At 41.2% G+C, this 24,242-nt stretch overlaps 1 protein-coding gene across 1 annotated transcript in view; it reads left to right on the forward strand.

Moving 5' to 3' along the window:
• Positions 1 to 24,242, forward strand: part of ush2a (Usher syndrome 2A (autosomal recessive, mild)) — a 237,806-nt gene that overhangs the window by 212,605 nt on the left and 959 nt on the right. Inside the window, exons 73-91 of the mRNA XM_085369549.1 lie at positions 754 to 890; positions 12,106 to 12,187; positions 12,277 to 12,422; positions 12,727 to 13,068; positions 13,265 to 13,626; positions 13,736 to 14,105; positions 14,263 to 14,544; positions 14,634 to 14,803; positions 15,496 to 15,826; positions 19,354 to 19,560; positions 19,662 to 19,754; positions 20,295 to 20,440; positions 20,655 to 20,773; positions 20,963 to 21,061; positions 21,164 to 21,340; positions 21,701 to 21,784; positions 22,002 to 22,143; positions 22,311 to 22,398; positions 23,361 to 23,426. Of these exons, the coding sequence (XP_085225675.1) occupies positions 754 to 890; positions 12,106 to 12,187; positions 12,277 to 12,422; positions 12,727 to 13,068; positions 13,265 to 13,626; positions 13,736 to 14,105; positions 14,263 to 14,544; positions 14,634 to 14,803; positions 15,496 to 15,826; positions 19,354 to 19,560; positions 19,662 to 19,754; positions 20,295 to 20,440; positions 20,655 to 20,773; positions 20,963 to 21,061; positions 21,164 to 21,340; positions 21,701 to 21,784; positions 22,002 to 22,143; positions 22,311 to 22,398; positions 23,361 to 23,426 (3,443 nt within the window). The remainder of the gene's footprint in view (positions 1 to 753; positions 891 to 12,105; positions 12,188 to 12,276; positions 12,423 to 12,726; positions 13,069 to 13,264; positions 13,627 to 13,735; positions 14,106 to 14,262; positions 14,545 to 14,633; positions 14,804 to 15,495; positions 15,827 to 19,353; positions 19,561 to 19,661; positions 19,755 to 20,294; positions 20,441 to 20,654; positions 20,774 to 20,962; positions 21,062 to 21,163; positions 21,341 to 21,700; positions 21,785 to 22,001; positions 22,144 to 22,310; positions 22,399 to 23,360; positions 23,427 to 24,242) is intronic.

Raw genomic sequence — 24,242 nt, forward strand, 5'->3', positions numbered from 1 at the left:
GCTCTCGAGGCCTGGAGTTGGCCACCCCTGATCCAATAGAACCCCTCTGGGCCATTGTGTTTTGGTCCATCCGATGCCAGCAGGTTAAAACTCAGATTGTCCAGGAGCTCAGTGATGCCCTGTTCCAGTTCTGGGAGGAGGAGGACCCCATCCATCATCTCAAGCCATGTAAACAAACAAACTACTGAGTATTTTCAGGGTCTTTGAATTCAGCCCTCTGTAGGTTGATAATTTTCACTTCTATCAAACGATATGGTGTCCTTTCATTCTTAACACATAACCCAGTCCATATCAGTGTTTTGTGTTCATTGAATTTTTTTATTCAGTGTATTTCACCTTACCAAACAAAAGCAAGTGCAACAGATTTGTATAACAAAACAAATTTCCGGTGTATGTTTATGACTTCACCAGGTAACAGGACGTGAACCCTTTTCTCTTTTTCGCTCTTCTCCAAAATTTTCTTTGTAACTGCGTTCATCCTCCGCTCATACCGAGGCTGCTGGGTTGTAGCTGGCTCTAAGCTCTGGATAGTTTCATCCAGTTTTCCTTTGTTACCTCCTTTAAAATGTCCGTGTTCAGTTAGATGACGGTCAAGTGTCTGATTAGGTTTGTTGTCACATATGTTTTCGTGGCTCTCTGTCCCTATGATGTACTTTAGCAAACTTTGTGTCTTGACTCACATTTGCATGACTAACACGTATAAAATTATCTTGTATTGATTTATTGTAACAGTTCACCATGCTACTTTGACAGGTGCGTATTCAGTCCACCTAAAATGGAGTGAACCAGGACAGCCCAATGGTCTCATTTCCCATTATAGGCTGGTTTACAGGAAGCACCAAAAGGACCCTACGCTCAACTCAACTATTGTTACTGCTCTCACTGTAGAGGTAATCACACACACACACACACGTGCATGTCACATGTCATTCATACAATAAATGTAAAGAAATTTGGACTGTACCTGTGGTGCTTGTGCCATCTGTTTGCCAGTGAGGGGCCTGAATAGACATAAACACACGCTGCCCATGGTCTGCTATTCCCAAGATCACTTCCATAATTCTGTATCATGCTGGATGATCTAACATATCAGAAATACCAGTATGAGCATGTTTCCTGATACCAAACACACAAACACACACACATATACAAACACCTTCATTCCCATATATATGTATATTATACATTAACAGCTGCCATCTACTCTCAATGTGAACTGGCAGCTCAGCACTTGCTGGCATCCCCTATCCACCATACATCTATACGTGTGTGTGTGTGTGTGTGTGTCTGTCTGTCTGTCTGTCTGTCTGTCTGTCTGTCTGTCTATAATATAATAATCTGTTTGTGAAAAATTTCAGTTAGTTATCCATTTAAAAATCAAAATTAATTCAAGAGCAACCTGGTTTTAGATAGCTGGGTTGCTTACCACACATAGGAGTGAGTTGTGGTTTAATTCCCAGTTGCCCAGACCTGCATCTTCCTGTTTTTATGCTCTTTCCAGTCTATAGACACAAATACCACAAAATAATCTTTAAGAAGAAGCTAAAATATAAACAACTTGAAAACATTTTAACATAAAATTTTGTATAAAAGGAAGGAAGGAGAAACAGACTGAAAGAATATGGTCAACATTAAAGCAACAAGAGATCAAAGAGGTAGATACAGTAGCTGTTAAAGAAGTTAAGAATGAAAAGAGCTAGAATGAGTGAGATGAAAAAGAGAGGGGGAAGGGATAAAAAGACAAGTAAATGAACAAGCAGGGAACGAGACAGAGTGATAGATAGGAAGGTAAGGAGGAGAGCAAAAGAGAGACAAGGTAGAAGTATAGATCTATATTCTGTCCATATGTGTGGCCTCTTCTCCCTCTGTGACCTTTGGCTTGTCACTCATAATTAATACAAGATGTAAATGGAGACCTTTCACCTTCTCATTGATATGGAACACTCTGTGTTTGTGTGTGCCTGTGTGAGATTGTGTGTGTGTGTGCAGGAGGCTCATTGACATGGCATAGACTTATTTTGGTGGCGGTCATTTGTCACGCAGTTGTCTTCACCACATGCACTGCGTTGTTTAGGAATACACAAAGAGTGTGAAAATTAGAAAGCCTTTAGCTGATTCAGGAAGAGCAGACTTTATCTGAAGGATTACAATTTGTGTTTTGACTTTGTTCGCTTTAGCATCATTAATCAAGGATTCAATGGCAAAAAAAATGCCTAAGTCAGGGGTGTCCTGCGGGACAGAACCAGCCTGTTAGAGTCCACTGGATGGCTTTGCAAACTTTGTTTCTGTCTGAAATGTTAATTTTATCCAACCCAGATGTCTGAATCTTTATTAGTTTTAGAGCCTTCTGACTGACAAAATCATTCCCTGACATGGTCGGGTCAAAGATCTGTGTTGAGGTGTGTCTTCAATTTGCAACAATTTGTGTAGTGTTTTTGTATTATGTAACAATGGTTTCATCTTTGCGAACAGCTGCAGCATCTATTTGTACTTCTAACATTAAAAGAAATGTAGGTTCCTCTGACTTTATTTTACTATTTAATTTTCACCCCTCAGCTGTAAAAGACTGTTGGGTATTGGAATCTTACTGACCTTGCTCTCAAGGTCAAAGGTCAAGTTTTTTGAAAGTCTTGTGAATGCATTATCTCGAGAAGAAAATCACGTAGCTGGATCTTCTAGAAGGCTGAGTGGTAGCACTGGCAATATTTTTTTTCATTGAAATTTAATTTAGATTAAATCGGGTTGATCTAAAATAAGTTTGACAGCCCTGCTAGATTAATTGTAAAATATGGGTCATAACATTAATGTGAAGCACATGAACAGCTTATATTTTGTTTTCATATTAAACAGTCACAAACCAGTCTAGCACTTCTCCCTGTAATATTTTGTTTCAACCCTTATTTAAGTTTTTTCCTCTAAAAAGGGATCCAGTCTTTCACACTCTTCATCCACTTCAATTTCTTTTGTGCATGTAGTAATTGTGCATATGTGCGTGTGTGTGTGTATCCATTTGGTATGTGTCTATTTGTGTGTGTATTGATCTCAGGCTGGGCTGGGAACCCTGCTCTGTGCCAGCTTGGCTGATTAATGGGGTCGTCATGGCAATCGGACGGAATGAGGGTACGAAGCGCAGGCGGCCTGCCTCGCTAGACACCTACACGCCGCTTGGCACACACACTGTCTCGCGCGCACACAGAAATTCACTCTCCATGCTTTACACCTTTCTGACAAACATGCTTGTCACTCATTCTACCCTGTCAGGTTGTTTTTATTGCACGGTGCTTCATGTTTTGGTTTTGGTCGGGTTTTTTTGTTCTCCTTCTTTTCTCTCAAGTTTCTCCTTCTTTGTGTTCATGTGCTGTTGCTACTGCTTCATTTTTTGACAATATCACTTGAGATTCTGGCCACCGGTAATCATTTTGCCCTCAATAGCTCTGGACAAATGCTTTATCGAGTAGATAAAACTCTATTTTCGCTCGTGTTCAAGCTTTCCACCTCAACCTCCCCACAGCTTACTTCTTTTTCTTCTTCTGATCACATCTGTCACTATTTTAATCTCTTTTGCTTTTTTCTGTCTGTTCCTGTGCGTTTTCTTCTTCAAAACTTCCAGTCTCTTCTGTGGCTGATTTTCTTGTTTCTCTTTAGTGTCTCAACATCGTCGTTCACCTTACTCTTATGTCTTCATTTCCCCAGCTCGTCTCTCCACTCTGCCTTCGTCTCTTTCCAGTTTTACTACCTCTTTTATGCCTTTCACCCTTTAACCCTTCTGTATTGCACTCTTTCTTTAGCTACTTCCCATACTCCCTTTGCCCCTCCTTTTCCTCTTTTTCCTGTATTTCTCTCGTGTTTCCCTGCCTACCAACTCCCTCTTTCTCCTCCTTTACTCTGCTGTCCTTTCCTCCCTCCCTTGGCTATTCCAGATGTTACACTGTGGCCCTTGGGATCGCTGGTGAAGAGAGACCACAGGCATATGTGTATTCAAATGTGTGTGTGCGCATTACTTTGTGTGCATACATATGTTTGAATATGGTTGTGTGTGCTTGTGCGCACGCACAACATATCTGTTTGTGTGTGTATAATGCAACAGTGTATGTGAGTGTGTGCGCGTGTGTGCTGTATTAATACATCCCATTGATCAGAGCAGGACCCCTGACAGTCATCATCCCTGAGAACCATCTGGCCGACGCCTGACGCTCCCTCACCCAAACAGAAGCTGACACCCTATTAATCTGCTACCGCCATGCATACATACGTGTGCGTGCGTGTTTCTGTGTGTGTGAATGAATGAATCTGTGACAGTATGTGGAAGAGACTGTGTAAAAGGTTATGTGTTGCGTACACGTGAACATTTTTTCCATGTCTGTGTTTCTGCGTACATGCTTGTGCGTGTCTGTGCTCCACAACTCCACACCGTGCACACACATACGGAGGTATACACGCACCACTCTGCCATCCGCCAACAACAGCCGGCGCTGAAGGGAGCTGAAGGGTGCTTGGAAATTAAGGTTATTACACAAATTGAGCCATATGGTCTAAATATTTCAGAGCTGAAATTTACTAGGCAATAAAAATGGCCCCTACCTCGGTAATGGTGTAAATTACAGCTTAACCACCAGCGCTAATGATGTCCTTCTGTACGCCCCGTAACCAACCGTACATGAAGGACACATTGTTTAAAAAATACCCCAGGAAAAGCGAGGGAGAGAGAGGAAAAGGGAAGAAGGGATGGGGATAGATGGGGAAGGATGAAGTGAAGGGGGGTAAGGAGGAAGTAAAGGAACTGAAGGAAGACAAGACTGAGGGAAAGAGAAATAAAGAGAGGAGTGTAAGAAAGTAAGAAAGTGATTAATATAGAGAGTGGAGAAACAGAGAGAGAGAGAGAGAGCTAGCAGCATGTTTACAATCTGTTAGTTTACCATTAAGAACCCGTCAGAGAGTGTGGGACAGCGAGGGCCAGCCGGCGAACTGTGTCTTAAAGCCGATATGAGGTTTCACAGGGTCTGTGTGTGTGTGTGTGTGTGTGTGTGTGTGTGTGTGTGTGTGTGTGAGTGGGTGGGTGTGTTTGTGTGTGTGTGTTAGGTATGCCATCAGCATGTGTGTATTTAGGCAAGTGTAGTCAAAAGATGTAGAAGGATGGACGTTATCAGAACATGCGGTGTGTTTGTCTCCAAACATGTTGAATATTACATTACAGGTCAAAAAAGAAACAACCCTAAACTCCTGATGTGAGTATGTTCTATGAATTCAATCATTTAGAAATATTTAAGCATTTCAGTGCGTTGGCACTGAGTTTGAGATGAACATATCAGTTTGCAAAGTTCTTAGGTCAGTGGTTCCCAGCATAATCTAAAAGGTCTCCCCTTGATCAACATGACCACCCGTTTGTCCAGTACTTGGAGAGTACTCTAGTTATTTCATTGATTATGTTTAATGAACATTTTCAACTGTATATTTGTTATTTTTAGCTTATAATTTCAACTGTCAATCCGTACATTTAACAATTTCCTGTACTTATTGGCTACTTTCAACTAAAAAATGACTTACTTTTTAAAAATGTTAGCTACCTGTTTATCTAGTATGTTTAGCTAACAGTTTCTTTTTGTTTATCTCATTAAACTAACAATGCCTGCTTTTGGCAAGATATTTTAGCAGTTTTTTCACTTTTGGACTTTTATTTATATATTTGAATCATATTCATTAATTTTCTCTGCCTATTACAAATAGGCTTTCTTTTAGTTAACTGTTAACGTTTCTGCTCCAATATGTTCAGGTCAACTCAGCTCCTCAGGTGAAATGAAAATGTTTTTGGGCTAAAGCTCCACAGGATCCCTGGACTATCTTGCCCCCATAAGGATTTCTGCGTTGTGCTTTTGCCAGCTAATATCTAAAGCAAACATGTGAATGCAATAGGTTTAGCGTCACCAAATGGAGGCTTACTTCCTGATTGTCATGTAGAAGATATAATCAGAAGCACAGGATTCACCTCTGCTTACATTTTATAAATATAGAGGAAGTTTAGAGATTACTAAATCAGCTTAACATAAAGACCAAGCAGAATATTCAAGCTGATTTGGCTCCTAGTAACAAAATTAGCCTACCAACAGTTGTAACACTCACAAATTAAACCTTTCTACTTCCTTTGTATATTTATTTATAAATGCAAGTTAAAAAAAAAAAACATTCTCTCTCACAAAGTGGCTTTGAGACGGTAGTGACTTTTAGGTCTCCAGTGTGACCTTAAATTTGCAACAAGAGAAGCAAATAAACTCTTTAAGATTCGTTCTCAGTCCATGTACCAGAGAAACAAAAACAAAAAAAACACAGTTACGTGAAAGGCTAGCAGTACCTTACGTGCCTGACCTCTTATGATATGTGGCTGTTCTTTAATGTGTATGTGTTACACGTTTTCTAAAGTAACTGTCCAGTTAAGTTTTTCAGCCACAGTCATGAAAAGGAAAGATTCTCCATCTTACTGCAGTTTTATCCTTGAAAGGGTATACTTTTATTCAATTAATGTAGAAGACATACAGATGTTCATACGTGATGGTAAATCTAAAAACAAATAAGTTACATATAAACGGGCAAAAAGCTTTACTTGTTGCATTTAACCCTCTTTTAACTTGCTGCTCAGCAATCCTTTTTGCATCACTTTAACCATAAACCAGCAAAAGAATGTGGCCGAATAGGGATAACAAGGCTTTGCCCTTGCGCTCAGTGACACCCTTTAACAAATGAGGAAGAGAAAAGAGAGGAGGGAAGAGAGAAATGCAGAGCTGAGTGTGCAGAGAGTGAGGAGAGAGGCATGAGGAGGTTAAGAGAGGAGGAGGAGACAGGTGAAGTGAGGAACAAAGGATTAGAGGAGAGAATAAGGAGACTCATATGCAGAGTTTGTTAGGCCCTCGGCCTATCAGACCTCTTAGTTAGAGGTCTCCATCTCTGATTGGAGGGCTCTCAGCATTCTGGATAAACAGCCAAATAATCAGGCTGCAACACTCCCTCCTCTCCTTTCTGCAATCTTTGTTTCTACTCGTGGGTTGTTTTTTTGTTTTTTTTGCAGCTCCTCCCTCTATCATTCCATACTGCCCATTCCTTCATCACTGCATGTCCATCTGGAGTTTCCCTGCTTCTGTGTAAAATTACAGTTTTTATCTTATGCTCATCCACAATGCTTGCCCCTTCATTCCCTCTTCTTCTAGCTTCCTCAAGTGATTTTTTTTTTCAAGTGAGTTTACGTTCTTACTTCCCTATCTCTTCCTGCTCCGTCGCTCCTACACACACACCCTCTTTCGCTGGGTAATGATAGGTTGGTGTTATTGTGTGTCTGTCTGTGAAGAGGCCACACCACCCAGTGTAGTACTCTCCACTTTGAGTCGGTGTTTAGTACTGCAACCACAATATGATGGTCATCACTTTAAAGGAATGCTGAGAGGGTGCGAATGCATGAGAAAAAGAGAAAAGGACTTGCTATATTTGTGATTATTGAGTCCATTCAAATCTGGAGCATGTGGGAGTGTGACAAGTAACTGAATATTTGTGTTTGCTTTGGAAGTGGGGACCATTTAGTTTTGAGGAGTCCTTCCTACCTCTCTGATGCTGTCTCACACCATGGGCATATATATATTTGACACTTAGCATAATGTCTATCGATTGGTAGGGAAAAGATGGCGGGGTTGCCAAAAAGCCTGTAGGATTTTTGTGATTCTGGTCAGTCTGCTGTCTCCATCAAGTGGATTTTTAAAGCGCTCCCATTCACCTCGCAACAAACAATCATTTCATTACTTTTGATGTCTTTTGTAAAGTTGCGATAAAGAAATATTATTTCCTGAAACATCCTCTAATTTAATTATTATTATGTTTGCCAACAAGCAACAATCCCCTCATTTAAAATTGTGTGTATAAAAAAAATATTTTTTACTTTTTTCCCATTTTTTTAACTAGCTTTAAAACATAAAACAAGAGACATTTTTCTATTGCCTTGTTTTATGGAATAAAGCTTATCTGAAAATATATCATTAACATGTTCTCTTATTTTAATTTCACAAGAAATCTGTGGATTTTTAGCATGCTGACCATTACTCATTATAATTTGTCCACTGGTCTTTGGCTGCATAACACACACAAATATAAACACGCGCACACACAAGAATATATATACACACTAAATATGCTGTTCCCGGGGTCCAGAGATGCCAGAGCCAATCATGAATGTCTGTGTGAAGTGGGCATGCCTGTTCCAGACCCCTGCAGTCCCTCTCTACATCTGTGCTGGCCACAGACATAACACATGCCTAATGGCCACTCCGTGTGTCTGTGTGGTGTGTTTGTGTATGTGTGTGTTTGTGTACGTGTCGCACAAAGGTCTCTATGTGTCAGGGTTTGTCTAACGCACCCTGACTAGCAGGGACACCCATGCAGGGCATTTTGCAAACAGACACAGGGCAATTGTTCCAGCAGCATTGAATTAGGCATGCACGCATAAATATGCACACACACACACACACACACACAAACTTGGCTTGAGAGCTTGGCATGGGGTGCAAGAGATCAGTGTGTGGTGTACTGGCTCACCTCAGAAACCTCTGAAAACAATTACTGCTCTCACAGGGCTGGTCAGGGCACAGCTTGTACTAATAGGCTGGACAATTGAATTGAATTGAATGGAACTGAACTGGATGAGATGAAGTGATTTGAGCTGAATTAAGATCATTTAAGTCAAATCTGATGTTAACATGTTTTATCACATACATGAAAGAAGTAAGACACACAATAAAAAAGCTGAAACAGCGTGGTGCTTTATTATCTCTGCAGGAATTAATATGACCGAGCAGAGAAGCCAGAGAAGGCCTGTAGAGACAAACGTCCTAAAGGCAGACCAGTTGGACCCCATTCATCTGTCACTAGGCATTGTTCTTTGATGTATTTTCTTGGGCGCTCATCTTACGTTTACCTATTCTTTTATCATGCGTGGGTTCGATACAAGGAGTGAAATGAAGTGTTTGTGTATGTGCATGCATGTGTGTAGCCATATGCTAATGCTGGTCTGTCTCTGTCTCTCTGCGGGGCCTAGAACTGTGGCCTTTGTGAGATAATCAGCATAATTCTTTTGACAAATACACATGGTTATTCTTAATTAGTATCACACACTGTCCCCCTGGCTGCGGAATGCCTCTCTACCTGAATATCACGCATATCCACAGATGTGCAGTCTCACACACACACACACGTGCGTGAACAGTTCTCGGGACACATTGGTACATACAAAACAAGACGCTCCACATGTGGCCTTACTTGAGTAAATAAAAACAGATACCAGTACATGTGCACACACATGCAGGCTGGCACTTTAATTTAGGCACTCAGTCCACAGGGCCTCTTCTTTAGCTCACACACACACACAGGAGAAGTCAGAAGAAAGATACAGAAGATTGAATAGATTGCTTCTTTGCAGTCAATGTTAAGTTGTGTTGAACCATCTAAGATCCAAGAGCTCTTTAATGTATAAATTAACAAGACCTCTTCCTTTCTTTTCTCTTCTTTCCTGATCATTGTCTCCATTTCTGTACTTCTGTCTTGTTTACGCTGCCTCCCTGTCTCTCTTTCTTTCTCTTGACCTCCCTTTCCCCCTCTCTGTTCTTTTGCATTTTGTATGATTAATTGGTGACTTTGATCATCCGCACACATATGCACCAGCCCATGCAGAGTGAATTTAGCTTGACAAGAACCTTTTCCTTTCATATCTTAGATTGCAGCTTCCCCCGTGGTCCTTGATAGGTTGGCTGTGGGTTTGGGTGGTTTTTGTTGGCAGTTTTACTTCTACAGTATGTAGAAGTATGAGTGTAATACTTCAGTGTTTCACAAAGTGGAATACTTTATATTTTGTGAAGCACTTGATACATGCAGATTACTTACCATTTGGAAGCTGGCCCCAACATTGAAATGAGGTTATAAATACCTATTGCTGAATTGGAAGAAGCAGGTTGGGAACTACAGTCCCAGCTGTATGGTTTTCAGTATTTTCATATATGTGCTCCCACTGATTTATCTAGTGGATTAAATTAAATTTACCTGGTAACTTTCAGTTCATGTCATGATTTATTTTGTAGTTTTTCATGTATGCCATTACCTACGCATTGTCAGATACCTTAAAAGTATTTGCTCGGTGTGGCTGTGTTTGTCTTTGTGTGGCTTTGCACGCTGTGTGTGTATGTGAAAGTGCATGTATGAGAGAGGAATAGTTATTGAGGGAGCTGTTAATGTAATGTAATAGTTGTGTGTTTCAGTGCTACACTGTTTGATTACAGCCTGTCTGCGTGCCTGTGTGTGTGAATTTCACAGTGCTTGATTTTTGAGTGTGTGCGTGTGATGTAGCGAGCAGGCCGTTAATGTGGTGTGTTTCAGTGATAAAGTGTTTGAATGTATTGCCATCTAGAGGCATGTAGCAGAGTCTCCACGCTCCTATAAAATCTGCCAGCGCCAGATGCTGCTATTGACAATGTGCATATGTTAACCGCTTTATAGGCCACATGCCTCACATATTTCACTGGCTTTTAAGGTAGAGAGATCTCTCATTCCTGCTCACTTAATCTGTCTCTCCCTTTTGCCACATCTATCTTTTTTTTTCTCACCCGCTTTAGCTTTCTCCCCTCTTTTTCCACTTCACTCAATCTCTCCATGTCTTACTCTTTCTCTCACCCCCCTTCCTCTGTCTCACCTTCTTTTATTTGCTTCATCAGTTATTAACTTACTCACCTCTTACTTTTTCTCTTTTAACTCTCTGCCCTACATTACTCTACTGACACATACTTTTTTTTTAAATTCCACTGTCTTTTTTTCCTTTGTCTCCATTTCTCTCTCCCACCACCCGTTTCTCTTTCTATCTCTTCCCATCCTTTCCCCACCCTTTCTCGCTCTGTCCCTCCCTCCCTCTGTCTACTGAGAAGTGCTGTGATTTGCAGGAGGATTTAGCTTGTGTCTAGGTGTCTAGGGGCTTATTAATCCTATTTTGCTGTGGATGAAAAATATGTTGGCTTCCAGACATGAAAACAGTGAATACATGCATTCTGGTTCATCCTTGGTGCCAAGCTACGGTGATTTGTCTGGGTTTTCATTTGACTCAGTTTGAATCTGAGTCTTTTTGATCCCTTTGACGCTGCATTGAAGTGGGTTACCAGTTAATCTCTTTACATATGCTCGGTTATGTGAAAGCATACAGTCCTGAACAGACAATTTTAACTGCAGACTCAACTCTTGAAAGAAGTGTAATCTCCTGTGTTGTATATCCACACAAATATGTTCACACACACACTGAAAAACATCACTCTCATACCTGCTTCAAAGCGCACAGTCATAAACAAACACAAAATCAAATAGGCAATGCTACATCCTGGAGCCTGGTGCTCCCAGACTACCATGTCATCGCACGCTAGGGCCTTTTGAAACAACAGTGTGTCTCTTATCAATTAGTAAATGGTGTTCCCTCTGTATCACACACACGCATACACACTGCCCCTGTGTCTGCCAGGGTGTTGGGCTAGGTCCCACTGCCTAAAGCTACTGGCAGACATCCTGTGCCTGTCTCTGTTTGTGTATGTGATATGAAAGGGTGCATGTGTGACATAAACACACAATCTGGAAGCTTTGAATTCACCCATAAGGGACAGCTGTCTGCCTGCCAGTCTCTCTCTCAGTCTCTGCCACTTTTCTGGTGTCTGCTTACCACTGCAGAGGATGTATGTTGAAATGTTGATATGGCAAATCCCAAGTTATGTCATCTTAGCTTGCCATTGTTTCAATGCTCCTTTTCATTCCATGTTTTAATGAGTAATGCTCTGGTTTTTATTCATGCAGGATTTGTTTGTGTAACTAATTTTGTCTCTCCCGTCTCTTGCTTTGGCTCTCTACCCGCTTCCATGTTAGCCTTTATGTATCTGCCATTTTTTTTCCTTCTTAACGCCTGACCAATTATTCTGTTGTCTTCACCCAACCATGTCTTGACCCCACTATTCTTCTTCCCTGTTATCTCTTTCTCCAACCTTTTCTCTCATGATGTTACCTTTTTATCTCCTATCTTTTTATATCACACACTGCTCTTTTTGTCTCTCTCAGGATTCACAGCTAGAGGCAATAGTCTATGGTCTTGAACCATACAGTCAGTACAGTCTACGAATAGAAGCTTTGAATCGGGCAGGTAGGTTGAATTTGTTGAGAAACTAATTTAAAAGATGATTTAGACCAGCTACTGAACACCCCCAATGAATCTGTCCTGTAACTTTTCAGGCAGCGTGTCCAGTCCGTGGGTGGACATTAGGACCCTGGAGGCTTCTCCAGCCGGCGTGCCTAACTTCACAGTGAAGCAGAGAGAGCAGGGCAGGGCGTTACTGCTCAGCTGGGATCCACCACAGTCTCCAAATGGAGTCATCACGGTACATCGATACACATAAGAAAATCACTGAGCATATACCAAATAGTGCAGTCCACCTAAGATAAGATGCAATAGTAACAAGGTAGTTACGGCAATATAGCATACATAGACCCACATGTGAAAGTCCACAAGACCCCCAGAAACATGAAGCACAATATCTCAGTGTAGTTTATATGTGCACAACTTGGTGTATGCTACATGTGCAACCTGCAACTAAAGTCAGTGCTGTTCGCATGTCCTACTTAAACCCATATGTTTCATATTTGTCTTGAAATTTCTCTTCTTTCTCTTGTCTCCTTTTGCAGATGTATAACTTGTACAGTGAGGGGAACCTAGAGTTCAGTGGTTTGTCACGTAGTTTCCTTTTTCGGCGTTTGGAGCCATGGACCGTTTATACGCTGACTCTTGAAGCTTGTACCTCAGCAGGCTGCACACGCACCCCTCCTCAGCGCATTGCCACAGCAGCAGCACCACCTGCTTCCCAGTCTCCCCCTAGGCCTCTCTTTGTTGGCTCAGACCAGGTGTCACTTACCTGGGGCCCTCCTTCTCAACCCAACGGGCCAATTAAAGAATATTTCTTACTTGGGAGGCGTTTGGAAGAAGAAGGGAGTGGGAGAAGTAAAGAAGAGGATATTGAAAGGGGGAAAGTAGGTGAAACTCTTAAAATGTCTAAATTTAGAGTCAATCTGACCAGTTGTAGGAGGGCTTGGTAGAATATACTAGAGCTCCCAGTTTATAAAATATTGTTTTATGTCCTGTTTTTTTATTGATATATATATTTAAAAAATATCACAGTTTACGAGGTTAACAATTAAAATTGCATTAATATTGTGCTGCCAACAGATCCTCTTCAGAGAAGCGTCCCCACGACAGGCTGAAACCTACTCCTATACAGTATATGGTTTGCGTCCATGGACACAGTATGAGTTCAGTGTCTGTACTTATAACCCAGCTGGGCACACTTGCAGCCCTTGGGTAACAGTAATGACCAGACAGGCCCCCCCTCGTGGCTTAGCCCCCCCAACAGTGAGTCATCTCCAGGGCCGGCCCAGTGAGGTAGTGGTGTCCTGGACTCCTCCTTTGGAGCCTAATGGAGTACTTCAGTCTTACAGGATTAAGAGAAACAACATCAGTTTCTCTTTCAGTTTTGACCCCACTGTTCTCAGCTACACAGATGACGACCTCCTGCCTTTTTCAGCATACAGGTATTGCTTTTTTTGTTTGTTTTTTGTAGCCATACTATTTTGTAGTTTCTGGTTAACAACTTTATAAATGTGAAGACCAAACTTCATTTTATTTTGCTTTTGTACACAGCTACTCAGTCATAGCCTGCACGTCTGAGGGATGTATCACCAGTCCTCATACAAACATCACAACTCTAGAGGCTCCTCCTGCCATAGTGGAAGCTCCCAGAGTGGACAAAATCACATTCAATAGTATGCATGTTTCCTGGAGTAAACCACTGACACAGAATGGAGAGGTGACTCAATATGTGCTGAAACTTAACAACGAACAGGTTTATCGTGGAAGAGACCTAAATACAGTGTTATCAGGCCTGCAGCCACATACATCATATACACTGGTTCTGCTGGCTTGTACTAGTGGTGGATGTACTGCCAGTCTCACAATGTCCACTTCAACAGAGGAAGCTCCTCCCACTGGCCTGTCTGCCCCGACACTTAAGGTTGTGTGTTTATCTTTGACTTGTATTTAAAACCTTTATTGCCAGCGTTTATTTTCTGCTAGCGTTGGTTATTTTCTATTTTATAAATTGAATTATTTACCAAATATTAAACACAACTGGGGAATCTGCTTGATGTGCTTTTATGTTTCATTTGAAGGTTACTGGCCCAGAGTCAGTGGAGATTAGCTGGAGACCACCAGAGCACCCTAATGGCATCATCACAGGGTACGAACTCCGCCGAGATGGAGAAGTTATCTATGTTGGCACGGAGACGCATTACCACGACTTCATACTTTTGCCAAGCGTGGAATACAATTATGTTGTCAGGGCCAACAACAGCAGAGGCGCTGTGAGCAGCACAGTAGCCACTGCAAAGACGCATCCATCAGCTCCGTCTGGTGTGGGTCTCCCAACATTAACACCTGTAGGACCAAACCAGGCAAGTCGTCGTTTATTTAGTCATTGTGAGTGAAGCTGAATCAAGATCTTGTTAATGAAAGTTTTTTATGCTGTTCTTTATCTTACTAGGTGAGAGTAGAGTGGCAACCTCCAGCCCGTCCTAATGGAGACCTAGTGAGTTACACTGTTTATCAAAGAGATCCAGTCCAGCTCAGCATCATCAGCAGTGATTTCACTCCACAAGATAGTGCCTTCTCAGAAAGACACACTATTCTTCATGGGCTGGCTCCTTACCACAGGTCAGTCAGTCTCCACGACTCTCCAACCTTTAGGCAGTAAAACACATTTATTTATTATTATAACTGTGTGTTTTTAGATCAAGTTTGACAGGTAGCTATATATGCTCAGTGTAGCTTTTGCTGGTGTTATAGTTCTTTGTTCCCCAAACTGGTTGCAGAAATGTTTCGCAACTCAGTTTGACATTTCAATGGACAATGCTAACAGTAAAACTTCAAAAATTTCCAAAACTGAGGGAATCATGTACAAGCGATTAGTCGCTACAAGGAACAGTTTCACTTGGTTTTACTTTAAAAAAATAATAATAATTTAAAATTCTAAGAATCTATTATGTTTATTTAAGTCTCTATATTATTATTTACGTTCACATGGACAATTAAGCGTACAAACCACAAAACAAAAAACGTTACAGTGTAATGTGAAATGGACAGAATCAGTGATGGTGGCTTTTCAAAGCAGGAAATCAAAAAAAAAAGAAAAGAAAGACAGTCAACTTTTAACATTTTGACAACAGTGTGGACCTACCATTGTACTATGTATTTCTGATTCTGCAGTTGGCTGGCTATTTCTGTGTACACATAATGTGTGTGAACCCACAGGACTCAAAACATGTGAGCTCATCAGCCTTTTCTATATGATGTCTCCATGTTAATGTTCTGTTTGTCCCCTGTTTCTGTTTTCTATTTGTGGGCAGGTATGAGGTGAGGGTGGAAGCTTGCACAGAACTAGGTTGTTCCTCCAGTGACTGGTCATCTATACTCACGCTGGAGGCTCCCCCTACTGGACAGACAGCACCACTGTTAGACCTCCAACCTGACAAAGATACTAAACTACAGACCAGCTTTCTACTCACCTGGTCCCCTCCAGCTCAGCCAAATGGTAGAATCCTGTATTATGAGGTGCACCGCAGACTGGATAGTCCCACGGCCACCCACAACAGTGATGCAGTAACAGCTGTTTACAGGAATTCCTCTACTACGTGGAAAGATAATGGACTCCACCCATACACTGTATACCAGTACCAGGTATGTTATTTGTTTTGGGTAGAAAAGAAGGTTTGAAAGTGTTGACAGTAGACATTAGTAGCCACTAGAATCACAAACATAAAGTATCTTTTAACATTTTCAAATGATTTTTTTTAAATATAGAGGTTGAAGGCTTGATTCTGCAGAGCATGAGTGCCCTGCTTTTTGTCTTCTGCACAAGTCAGAACACACACACGCACACATAAAGCAAAAAGACCACTCTCATGCATCAACTGGTATGACATCCATATACTCGAACAATCGCAGACACACAAACACACGAGTAATCAGACAGGTGTTAAATGGAGTGGTCCATATTCATGCTGTTGTGCTCGTGCATTGGTACACTAATTGACAGGTTAGCCCTTTGGAAGCAACAATAACATTAGCATTCCTGCCTGTCAGACATATGAGCTGAGGCCAGAGAACCGGTGTAATTGATTGAGTTTGCCTGATTGTAGCACCGTCTTTATTTACGAGGGTCCTAATTTATGACATGAGGAGGGAGGGAGGGAGGAGCTTTGGGAGATGACGAGCGGGCAACAGAGCCATTAATCACTGGGCCCTCTGAGCACCCCACTTCCTGATTACCAGCCAGCCAATCGAATTAACTGTTAGCCTCCTTGGTAACAGAGCTTGTACTGGAAAGACCTTTTAATGGTGACCGCTACACGTCCCCTGAGGATTTTCCTCTGGGGAATTGGGATGCATGAACAATGCGGTGTTGAGTATTGGTGAAGTCATGTGTTTTTTGTTTGGGATTTTTTCTGTCCACGTGAACATAAGTGAGTGTCTCAGAGTGCATAGAAACTGTAAACATTTATAGATATTTCATCTCACCATGCGTTTCTCTGTTTTTCTAAGCACTAAGTGATGTTTTCTTAGTCAGTGTATTGATCTGTCTTTCTGTACACACTGTACCACTTACCTGCTTGGTTGTTTTACTCTCTGTCTGCCTGACTTTATTTAGCTGTTATGTTGTGTCTGTTACCGGGACCTCATCCTTTCTCTCTGTGTTTCAGGCGTACACAAGGACAAGTCAGTTCAGTTTAGCACACCACAGCACAGAGAGAGAAATCATATTAGGCTAATTACACTGGGTCATAAGCTTCTATTGACAGCTTTATGCTTGGTTTTAATTACTGCCCGCTTTCACACAACTTAGCCCCTTCACCTCAACTAGATGCACCCGCCAAGTAGTACCGTCAGCCTATCAGAGCACAAAGTTTGATTCCGCAGTCCAGCCTTCCAATAAAAAGGCTGGAATACTATCTGGAAGTTTCCTGAAGTCGTTTGTTGCCATGGTGGCTCATTTGCTGCCACGGAAACTAACAGGGTATATTTTTATTTTTTGTCTAATAAACCAAATCATGGCCCAATGGACGAGGGGAGGACAAGAGAGGAGAGGAAGCAGTAAAAAGTCTGTAGATGATATAGGGACAAGGAGATTAGTTCTGTCTTTTAGCAGTGGATCAAGTGCAAGGTGATCTGGGCTGACTTTAGCTGTGAACTTTTTCTGTCTATGTGGCACAAACTTTTTAATCAAACCACAAAAACCATGCATCTCATTGAAGCATACACTGTGTTGCTACCAGGGTAGGGAAAAGATGGTTGTTGCTGGGTAGAAGTATTTTATTGCTGCAGTTCATAATTTCTTATGGCAGCAGTAGCAAATTTGATTTATACCATCTCAAGCAACAAGTCATGTGACAGTTCCTGCGCAGGATCTAAAAATGCTGCTAAGAAAATCCATTTAGCTGATGCTATTGCTCTTTTTTTCAGCTTGTTTAAGTGTGCTTTCTTTGTTCCAAATCCAAATTTTTATAACAGTATGAGTAAATGTGACTGGCCACAGGTAACACCGTTGCAGGAGAACATGCAATCAAGGCCATAATTAATGTACAGTAGAGAACTAATTACTTCTCAGTTCCCCTCTGTACGCTACTAAAATTTTACAACAGCACATACATTTGTTCATTTACAGTAATAATACTTAGGAACCATTCATATTTACATATATAGATACATACATATATGCTTTAGGATTTGTATATGCAACATTTATCCTATTAAAGTTTTTTTATCTTTCAGTTCTCCAGCAGTTTCTCTTTTTTCATCAGTATCAAAGGATTTGTAACACATAAACACATAAAGTATCAGTATGATGTCAATAACCTAAATAAACATGATCTACTAGTGTGTTTCTATCTTTTTAAAAGATATTTGGACTTTCATTGCATTTTCCTACATATTTAGTGTATTGTTTTCAAATTCGGAGAACATATATCTAAATATGTTTTTTGAAAATGAAGTTTACATATGGCTGCATTTTCTAATGAGTTTGTCGATTCAGAAATATAACCACTGAGCTACACCTTTTGTGTCACTTATAATAACCATGTTTTATCTAAAAACATGCAGTTTAATTGCAAGAGGAGAGCAGCTGCCAGTCTGAAAACACTATCAGTAAAGTGTTAATTTCATATGAAAAGTTTTGATATTCTTGAGAAATCTGTTAGCAGAGCAGGTGATGAAAGCCCAGAAGTTTGCTCTAACATATATTGTGTGTCGTGGGAAATAACTACAATCTAAACATAATCTTATCTGTAGAACTAAACATATCTGTATCTATATACAAAAGAACACCAAGTTTAAATTTCTCCTGATTCCTCTGTTTGCTACCCTGCATCTTGCCCACCTTTCATCCTATCTTCCTTCCCCCCTGATCCCCAGTCGCTCCATCCTCCATTCTTCCTTCCTCTCTCCATCTTGGTCCATCTGTGCTGTCACTTAGATCAATCAGTCTGATTGATCACGGCCTAATTGACTATTATTGAGGTTAATTCAACTCGTAACACCCCTGCATGCACATGCATGCACGCAGAAATCTTGCAATCATACCCACAAACAAAAAACCCACACGCACAGACACACACTTTCAACACTAAAGCTCAGACCCATCCATCTGCCTTCTGCACTACTTCTGACAGGCTACAGATGACTTACACATGCAAATCTCCACCCTGCCTGACCCTGTGCTGTGTACACCTTCTAATTATACCCAAAACAACCACACAAATAAGATTACTCTATGGTGTGTGTGTGTGTGTGTGTGTGTGTGTGTGTGTGTGTGTGTGTGTGTGTGTGTGTGTGTGTGTGTGTGTGTGTGTGTGTGTGTGTGTGTGTGACTCCTTGATGAAGGTGAAAAGTAATTGTCATGCAGATATGTTAGTGGTGAGTTGCATGGTGAAAAGGTTTTGCTCTGACTGCTGATGGTAGTTTTGATGGATGGTCCAGTGAATTGATGTATAACTTTCTGTTGGTCTGGCGAATACTGGGTAATTATGAAAAGCCGTCTTCATCATGAAGAGTTCATAAAATGCATCTGAAATCCTAATGTTTGGGGTAAATAGTCTGTATCACATGTTCTCATTTGCTTTTATACATCAGTTATTGACTTGTGCTTGCATAATGTGCAAACTGAAAAGTTACCACATAACTGATAAATGTGCGGTCTTATCTGACAGGTGTGGGCAGTTAATTCAGCTGGTCATTCAGCCAGTCCATGGGTGAATGGAAGAACAGGGCCTGCCCCACCTCAGGGTGTAGGACCCCCTATTTTTCTGCACGTTTCAGCAACGTCAGCTGTAGTGGACATCCATGCTCCTGCCCAACCCAATGGGATTATTAGTCTTTACAGAGTGTTCTCGCTGGACCACAACAACCACACTCTGGTAAAGAGTCTTCTACTATATTCAGTAATACACTTAATAATAACTTGTCCTTGTTATGTTAACTTAAACACATTTTACCCCTCTCCGTCCTCTCCCTGTAGCTCTCAGAGGGTACATCGCATCCGCAGACACTCCACGATTTACGTCCCTATACCCAGTACTGGGTAGGAGTGGAGGCCTGTACTTGCTATCAGGTAATAATACTAAATGTAGGTTAGGCATTATACTCAGGGTCTATACAACTATACTCGGTCATTAAAGTTGAATACTATCTGGTAATATGTGGTATCTTTGTTGATAGTCTGTGCAGAGTTTGGATGTTCTCTCTCGGTCTGTGTGGGTTATCTTCAGGTCCTTCAGCTTCAGCTGCAGACCAAAGACATGCTTGGGGTTTAGTTAATAAGGGATTCTAAATTGGGTGTAGGCTTGAGTGTTTGTCTGTCTCATTGTGTTAGCCCTGCAACAGATTGGCGACCTGTCCAGGGTGTACCCTGCCTCTTGCCCTGTGACAGCTGGGATAGGTACAAGTCCCTGTTGCCAATCTGATTTAGATAACTGGAAGAAAATGGATGGGAAATATTTATGATTACCTCACCTATTGGTCAAATTTCAAATGCAGATTCAAATACTTACATCTCTTTTGCTGATTGAAAGTCATTCCCGAGTATTGTAGTTGCAAGTGAGGCCATATTTTTTAACACTTTTAAAATCTCTTCTTTGTGAACCATCATCAGTGCTGTAGCCGTGGTCCGCTGAGTGAGCTCCACACTCTTGCTGCTGCCCCAGCCCACCAGCCTCCTCCTCGCCTTGTCACTGTGACCTCCCGCTCTGTTCAGATGGAATGGGATGAGCCTTTGTCGCCCAATGGACTCATCGAAAGGTAAGAGAAAATCTTGAATTACATTTTGTTCTTGAAAAGTGGCGTGAGGCAACTGAAGTTGTGATGTAGCACTATATAAATAAAAATTAACCAAATGGATTTGGCTTAAATAAACCTGTACTTCCTTACTTATTTGAAAAGTGCACATACAAACTAAAAGAAAGAAACCCTATCATCTTGCTTTCACTTACACTCCTTTACTCTTTGTACCCAGCTGTGAGCTTCACTTCAGATCGCCTTGCCCTCAGCCCTCCCAGCCTATACCCCTACCTTGTATTGAAGGACCAACAGAAATCAGTTTTTTTGGTAAAAAGCGGAGCTACAATGTTACAGGTGAATATAAAGAAATATCATGCACCAGTGCCACTGAAAAGTAACACATACAGTAAGAAAGAATCGTAAAATCAATGTTAGGTGATTTAAAATAATAGTTTTTATTCTGTAAGTCTTGATTATGCTGGGATAACTGTTTTGAAACGTTTTTCTGCTTTATGAGTTTTCTGTGACTAACAAACTGCGCAGGTCTCGAGCCGTACTCCACATATGAGCTCAGAGCTGCCTGCTTTAATAACATGGGCAGCACTGCCTCCAACTGGACTACTGTCCACACTCTCAGTGAAGGTAACACATTTATTACTGCTTAAGCAGTCAGTAATATCTAGTTTTAAGAATGATAAAAACCACATTCAGATTTTCTCTTACCATCATTCTTTCTCCCTTCAGCCCCCCAGTATGTATCCCCCTTCTCAGTAGACAGTAACCTGACTGTTATTTGGCTGGACTGGACTGGGTCTTTCTCCCTGAACGGATACCTGAAGGAGTACAGTGTGACTGAGAGCCAGCTGAGGATCTATACTGGCTTCTACAGCTATCTCCATGTTCCACGCATCTCACAGAAAAGTAAGAGCAACATACAGCATACATAACACAACATGTGCACTTAGAGAAAAAAGAACTAAAGCAAGCAGTAAACTATAAATCTTGTAAAAAAAATTTGAATACAGAATGAAGAGCTTTTTGATTAGAGTAGGTATGCTGAAAAAGCTTTGAGAACTGAATAAGCTTCAATTTTAAATCTCTTTCTGTTTCAGTTTGGTCCTTTGTATGAATGTTTCTCACCCACTCTGATTTTATTTGAGTTGCATATTGTAATTAGCCCTACAGGGGACAGAGAGCCTGGTTACCATCATCTATACATGCTTATTTTATTGTAACCCAGAGTTGTTTTCTTTTCTGTCTTTCCCTCTCTGTTCCTCTAAGCTCTGTCATTTCAGGTGACTTGTACCACAAACAGTGGCAGTGCCAGCACTCCCACCATCAGATATAGCCCAGCCACAGGCCTTGGTAACGCGCGCGCGCGCGCGCGCACACACACACACACACACACACACACACACACACACACACACACACACACACACACACACACATTCTTCAATGATTCAGAATCTTGTTGTCTCTCAGATTCTGATGTTGTGAAGAAAATATATATATTAAAAATACAGATAAATCTAGAAAGCTAATTTATTAATAACTTATTCATGTTGTTTTCTTTGTGCAGCTCCTCTTGACCCTGTAGACAGTGGTAAACAGGGTGTGAGCATGTCAGCCACGCCAGTCTACTCTGAACTGTGGTTCATCCTGCTGTTAGCCCTACTGGGTCTATTTTTGCTAGCCATACTGCTGGGCTTAGTGCTACAAAGGTAAATGTGATTCTTGTAAAAGGTTTAGGGCAGCCATAGCACAGAATTTATTCTTCTCTCTTGTGAAATTCAAAGTGCACTAAAATGTACAAGTTAGCATAACTTGTGCAAATAAAACACAGCACGCTTCCTGCAAACAGAATGTATTTTCTGAAACTCCCTTACAGAGCCTTGAGGAAGAATCCATCAGCCAGAGAGCGCCCTCCGCTGGTTATGCTTCAGAAGACAAGAAAAGCTGGGGGAGAGACTTACATGGTGAGAAAAGGACAGGAGATGCAGCACAAAAACATAAAACGCAATTGAGAAAGAAAAAATGACCTAAAGTTTGGAATACGTAAGAGGAAAAAGCAAAGAAGTAAATGAAAGATTTAAAAAAAAAAATAGGTTAAAAGGGTTAAAAACTTTTAAAATCTCTTCTTTGTGAACCATCATCAGTGCTGTAGCCGTGGTCCGCTGAGTGAGCTCCACACTCTTGCTGCTGCCCCAGCCCACCAGCCTCCTCCTCGCCTTGTCACTGTGACCTCCCGCTCTGTTAAAAAATAGGTTAAAAGGGTTAAAAACCCAGGAACTATAAATTCAGTTTCTTAACAGGTTATCCAACTTATGGTTATCTGGGTCTGGAGTGTATCCCAGTTGTCACAGGGCAAGAGGCAGGGTCCTCACCTGAACAGGTTACCAGTGGATCACAGGGCCAGCAGAGAAATAGAACCACAGACTCTCACAGCTAAATTTGAATGACTAACAAACATGCCTGTATACCGGTAAATTTGGTCCACAGTAGGTGATTCATCCATCAACATGCACATTTTGTAAAGAATTACAGACAACAAAGAACAGATAAGCACAATACCGTATAATTGCACTTTTAAAAGTAAAAGTGCTGACCACTCTGAAAATGGTTTTGGGTTTCTTTTTTTTACATACATGCAACTCACGTTTCATTGGTTGTGACTTTAGATCCAAACAACATCTGTTTCATAAAGACGACTAATCATTTTTATCCACTGCTCTGTTATTTTGGTTATTCGTTGTAATTATTTTTTACACCTTAATGTTTTTCCATCATAATACTTTAATTTCTTTCTCCATTCTCTGTCAACCTTTCTTCCTTTAATTTTTGATATTTATCTTCTCTGCTTCCACTTCTTTCTGCACTTCTCTGCGTATACGCTCTGTTTCCCTGCCTCCCTCTGTCTCTCTATGTATCTCCCTCTCAGAGACCCTGTCCTGAGCTGTGCTCTAAGCATCACTCCGGCTCTGTGCTCCTCCCTGATCTTCCCACAGTAAGATTATTTTCTGTTCTTGCTCTCAAAGCCTTAAATGTTTATCTTACTGTCCCCCTGCAGTTTGACACTGTAGCAGACTGTGTTGAGATCAGCAGCGTTATACTTAAAAGCTACACTGTGTACACTGAGGTATGGGATGCTTGATTTAAAAGGGATGCCTGTTTGCGTATGTCCGCCTTGCTTGTGTAAGCATGCTTTGTGTGTGTGTGTGTGTGTGTGTGTGTGTGTGTGTGTGTGTGTGTGTGTGTGTGTGTGTGTGTGTGTGTGTGTGTGCGTGCATGTTACACACTGTCATATGACAGTGGTTGGCTTGTTGTGGTGTGTGAAGGTCTCTTCGTCTGTCCTCAGTACAATGTTGACTTTCTTACATGTAATGAATACAATGATCATTGAAAAAAAAAATTCAGCAAAGAAGGTAAATCAGCAACTGAATATTGTGTCATAGTGTCTCTTAAGGGTTTTATGGCTCCAGCAAAATTACACCTACGGCAACTATTCAGCCATGGAAACCCACCCATGCCATGAAGCTTATGCCAATTCTTTCTGCTGATGTTAATGCCAGAGGAGGTGGGGAACTTTGCGTACTCTATCACTGAGTTGCTCCAGTTCTTTAACACTTCCACTGCAATAATAGCGCTGACAGCTTCTAATGTCTAAGAGGGAAGACATTTCACAAACTGACTTGTTGCAATGGTGGCATCCTGTTACAGTAAGATGCTGAAATTGAGAAAACTCTTAGAATAACAAATTATCTCAAAAATCTTTATAAAGGCAGATTGCAAGGTTAGGTGCCTGATTTTATACACTTCTGAA

This window comes from Diplotaxodon limnothrissa, linkage group LG1, assembly GCF_057381915.1.
Source record: "Diplotaxodon limnothrissa isolate DT_005_m linkage group LG1, D_limnothrissa_male_GT1.1, whole genome shotgun sequence".
Taxonomy (NCBI): domain Eukaryota; kingdom Metazoa; phylum Chordata; class Actinopteri; order Cichliformes; family Cichlidae; genus Diplotaxodon; species Diplotaxodon limnothrissa.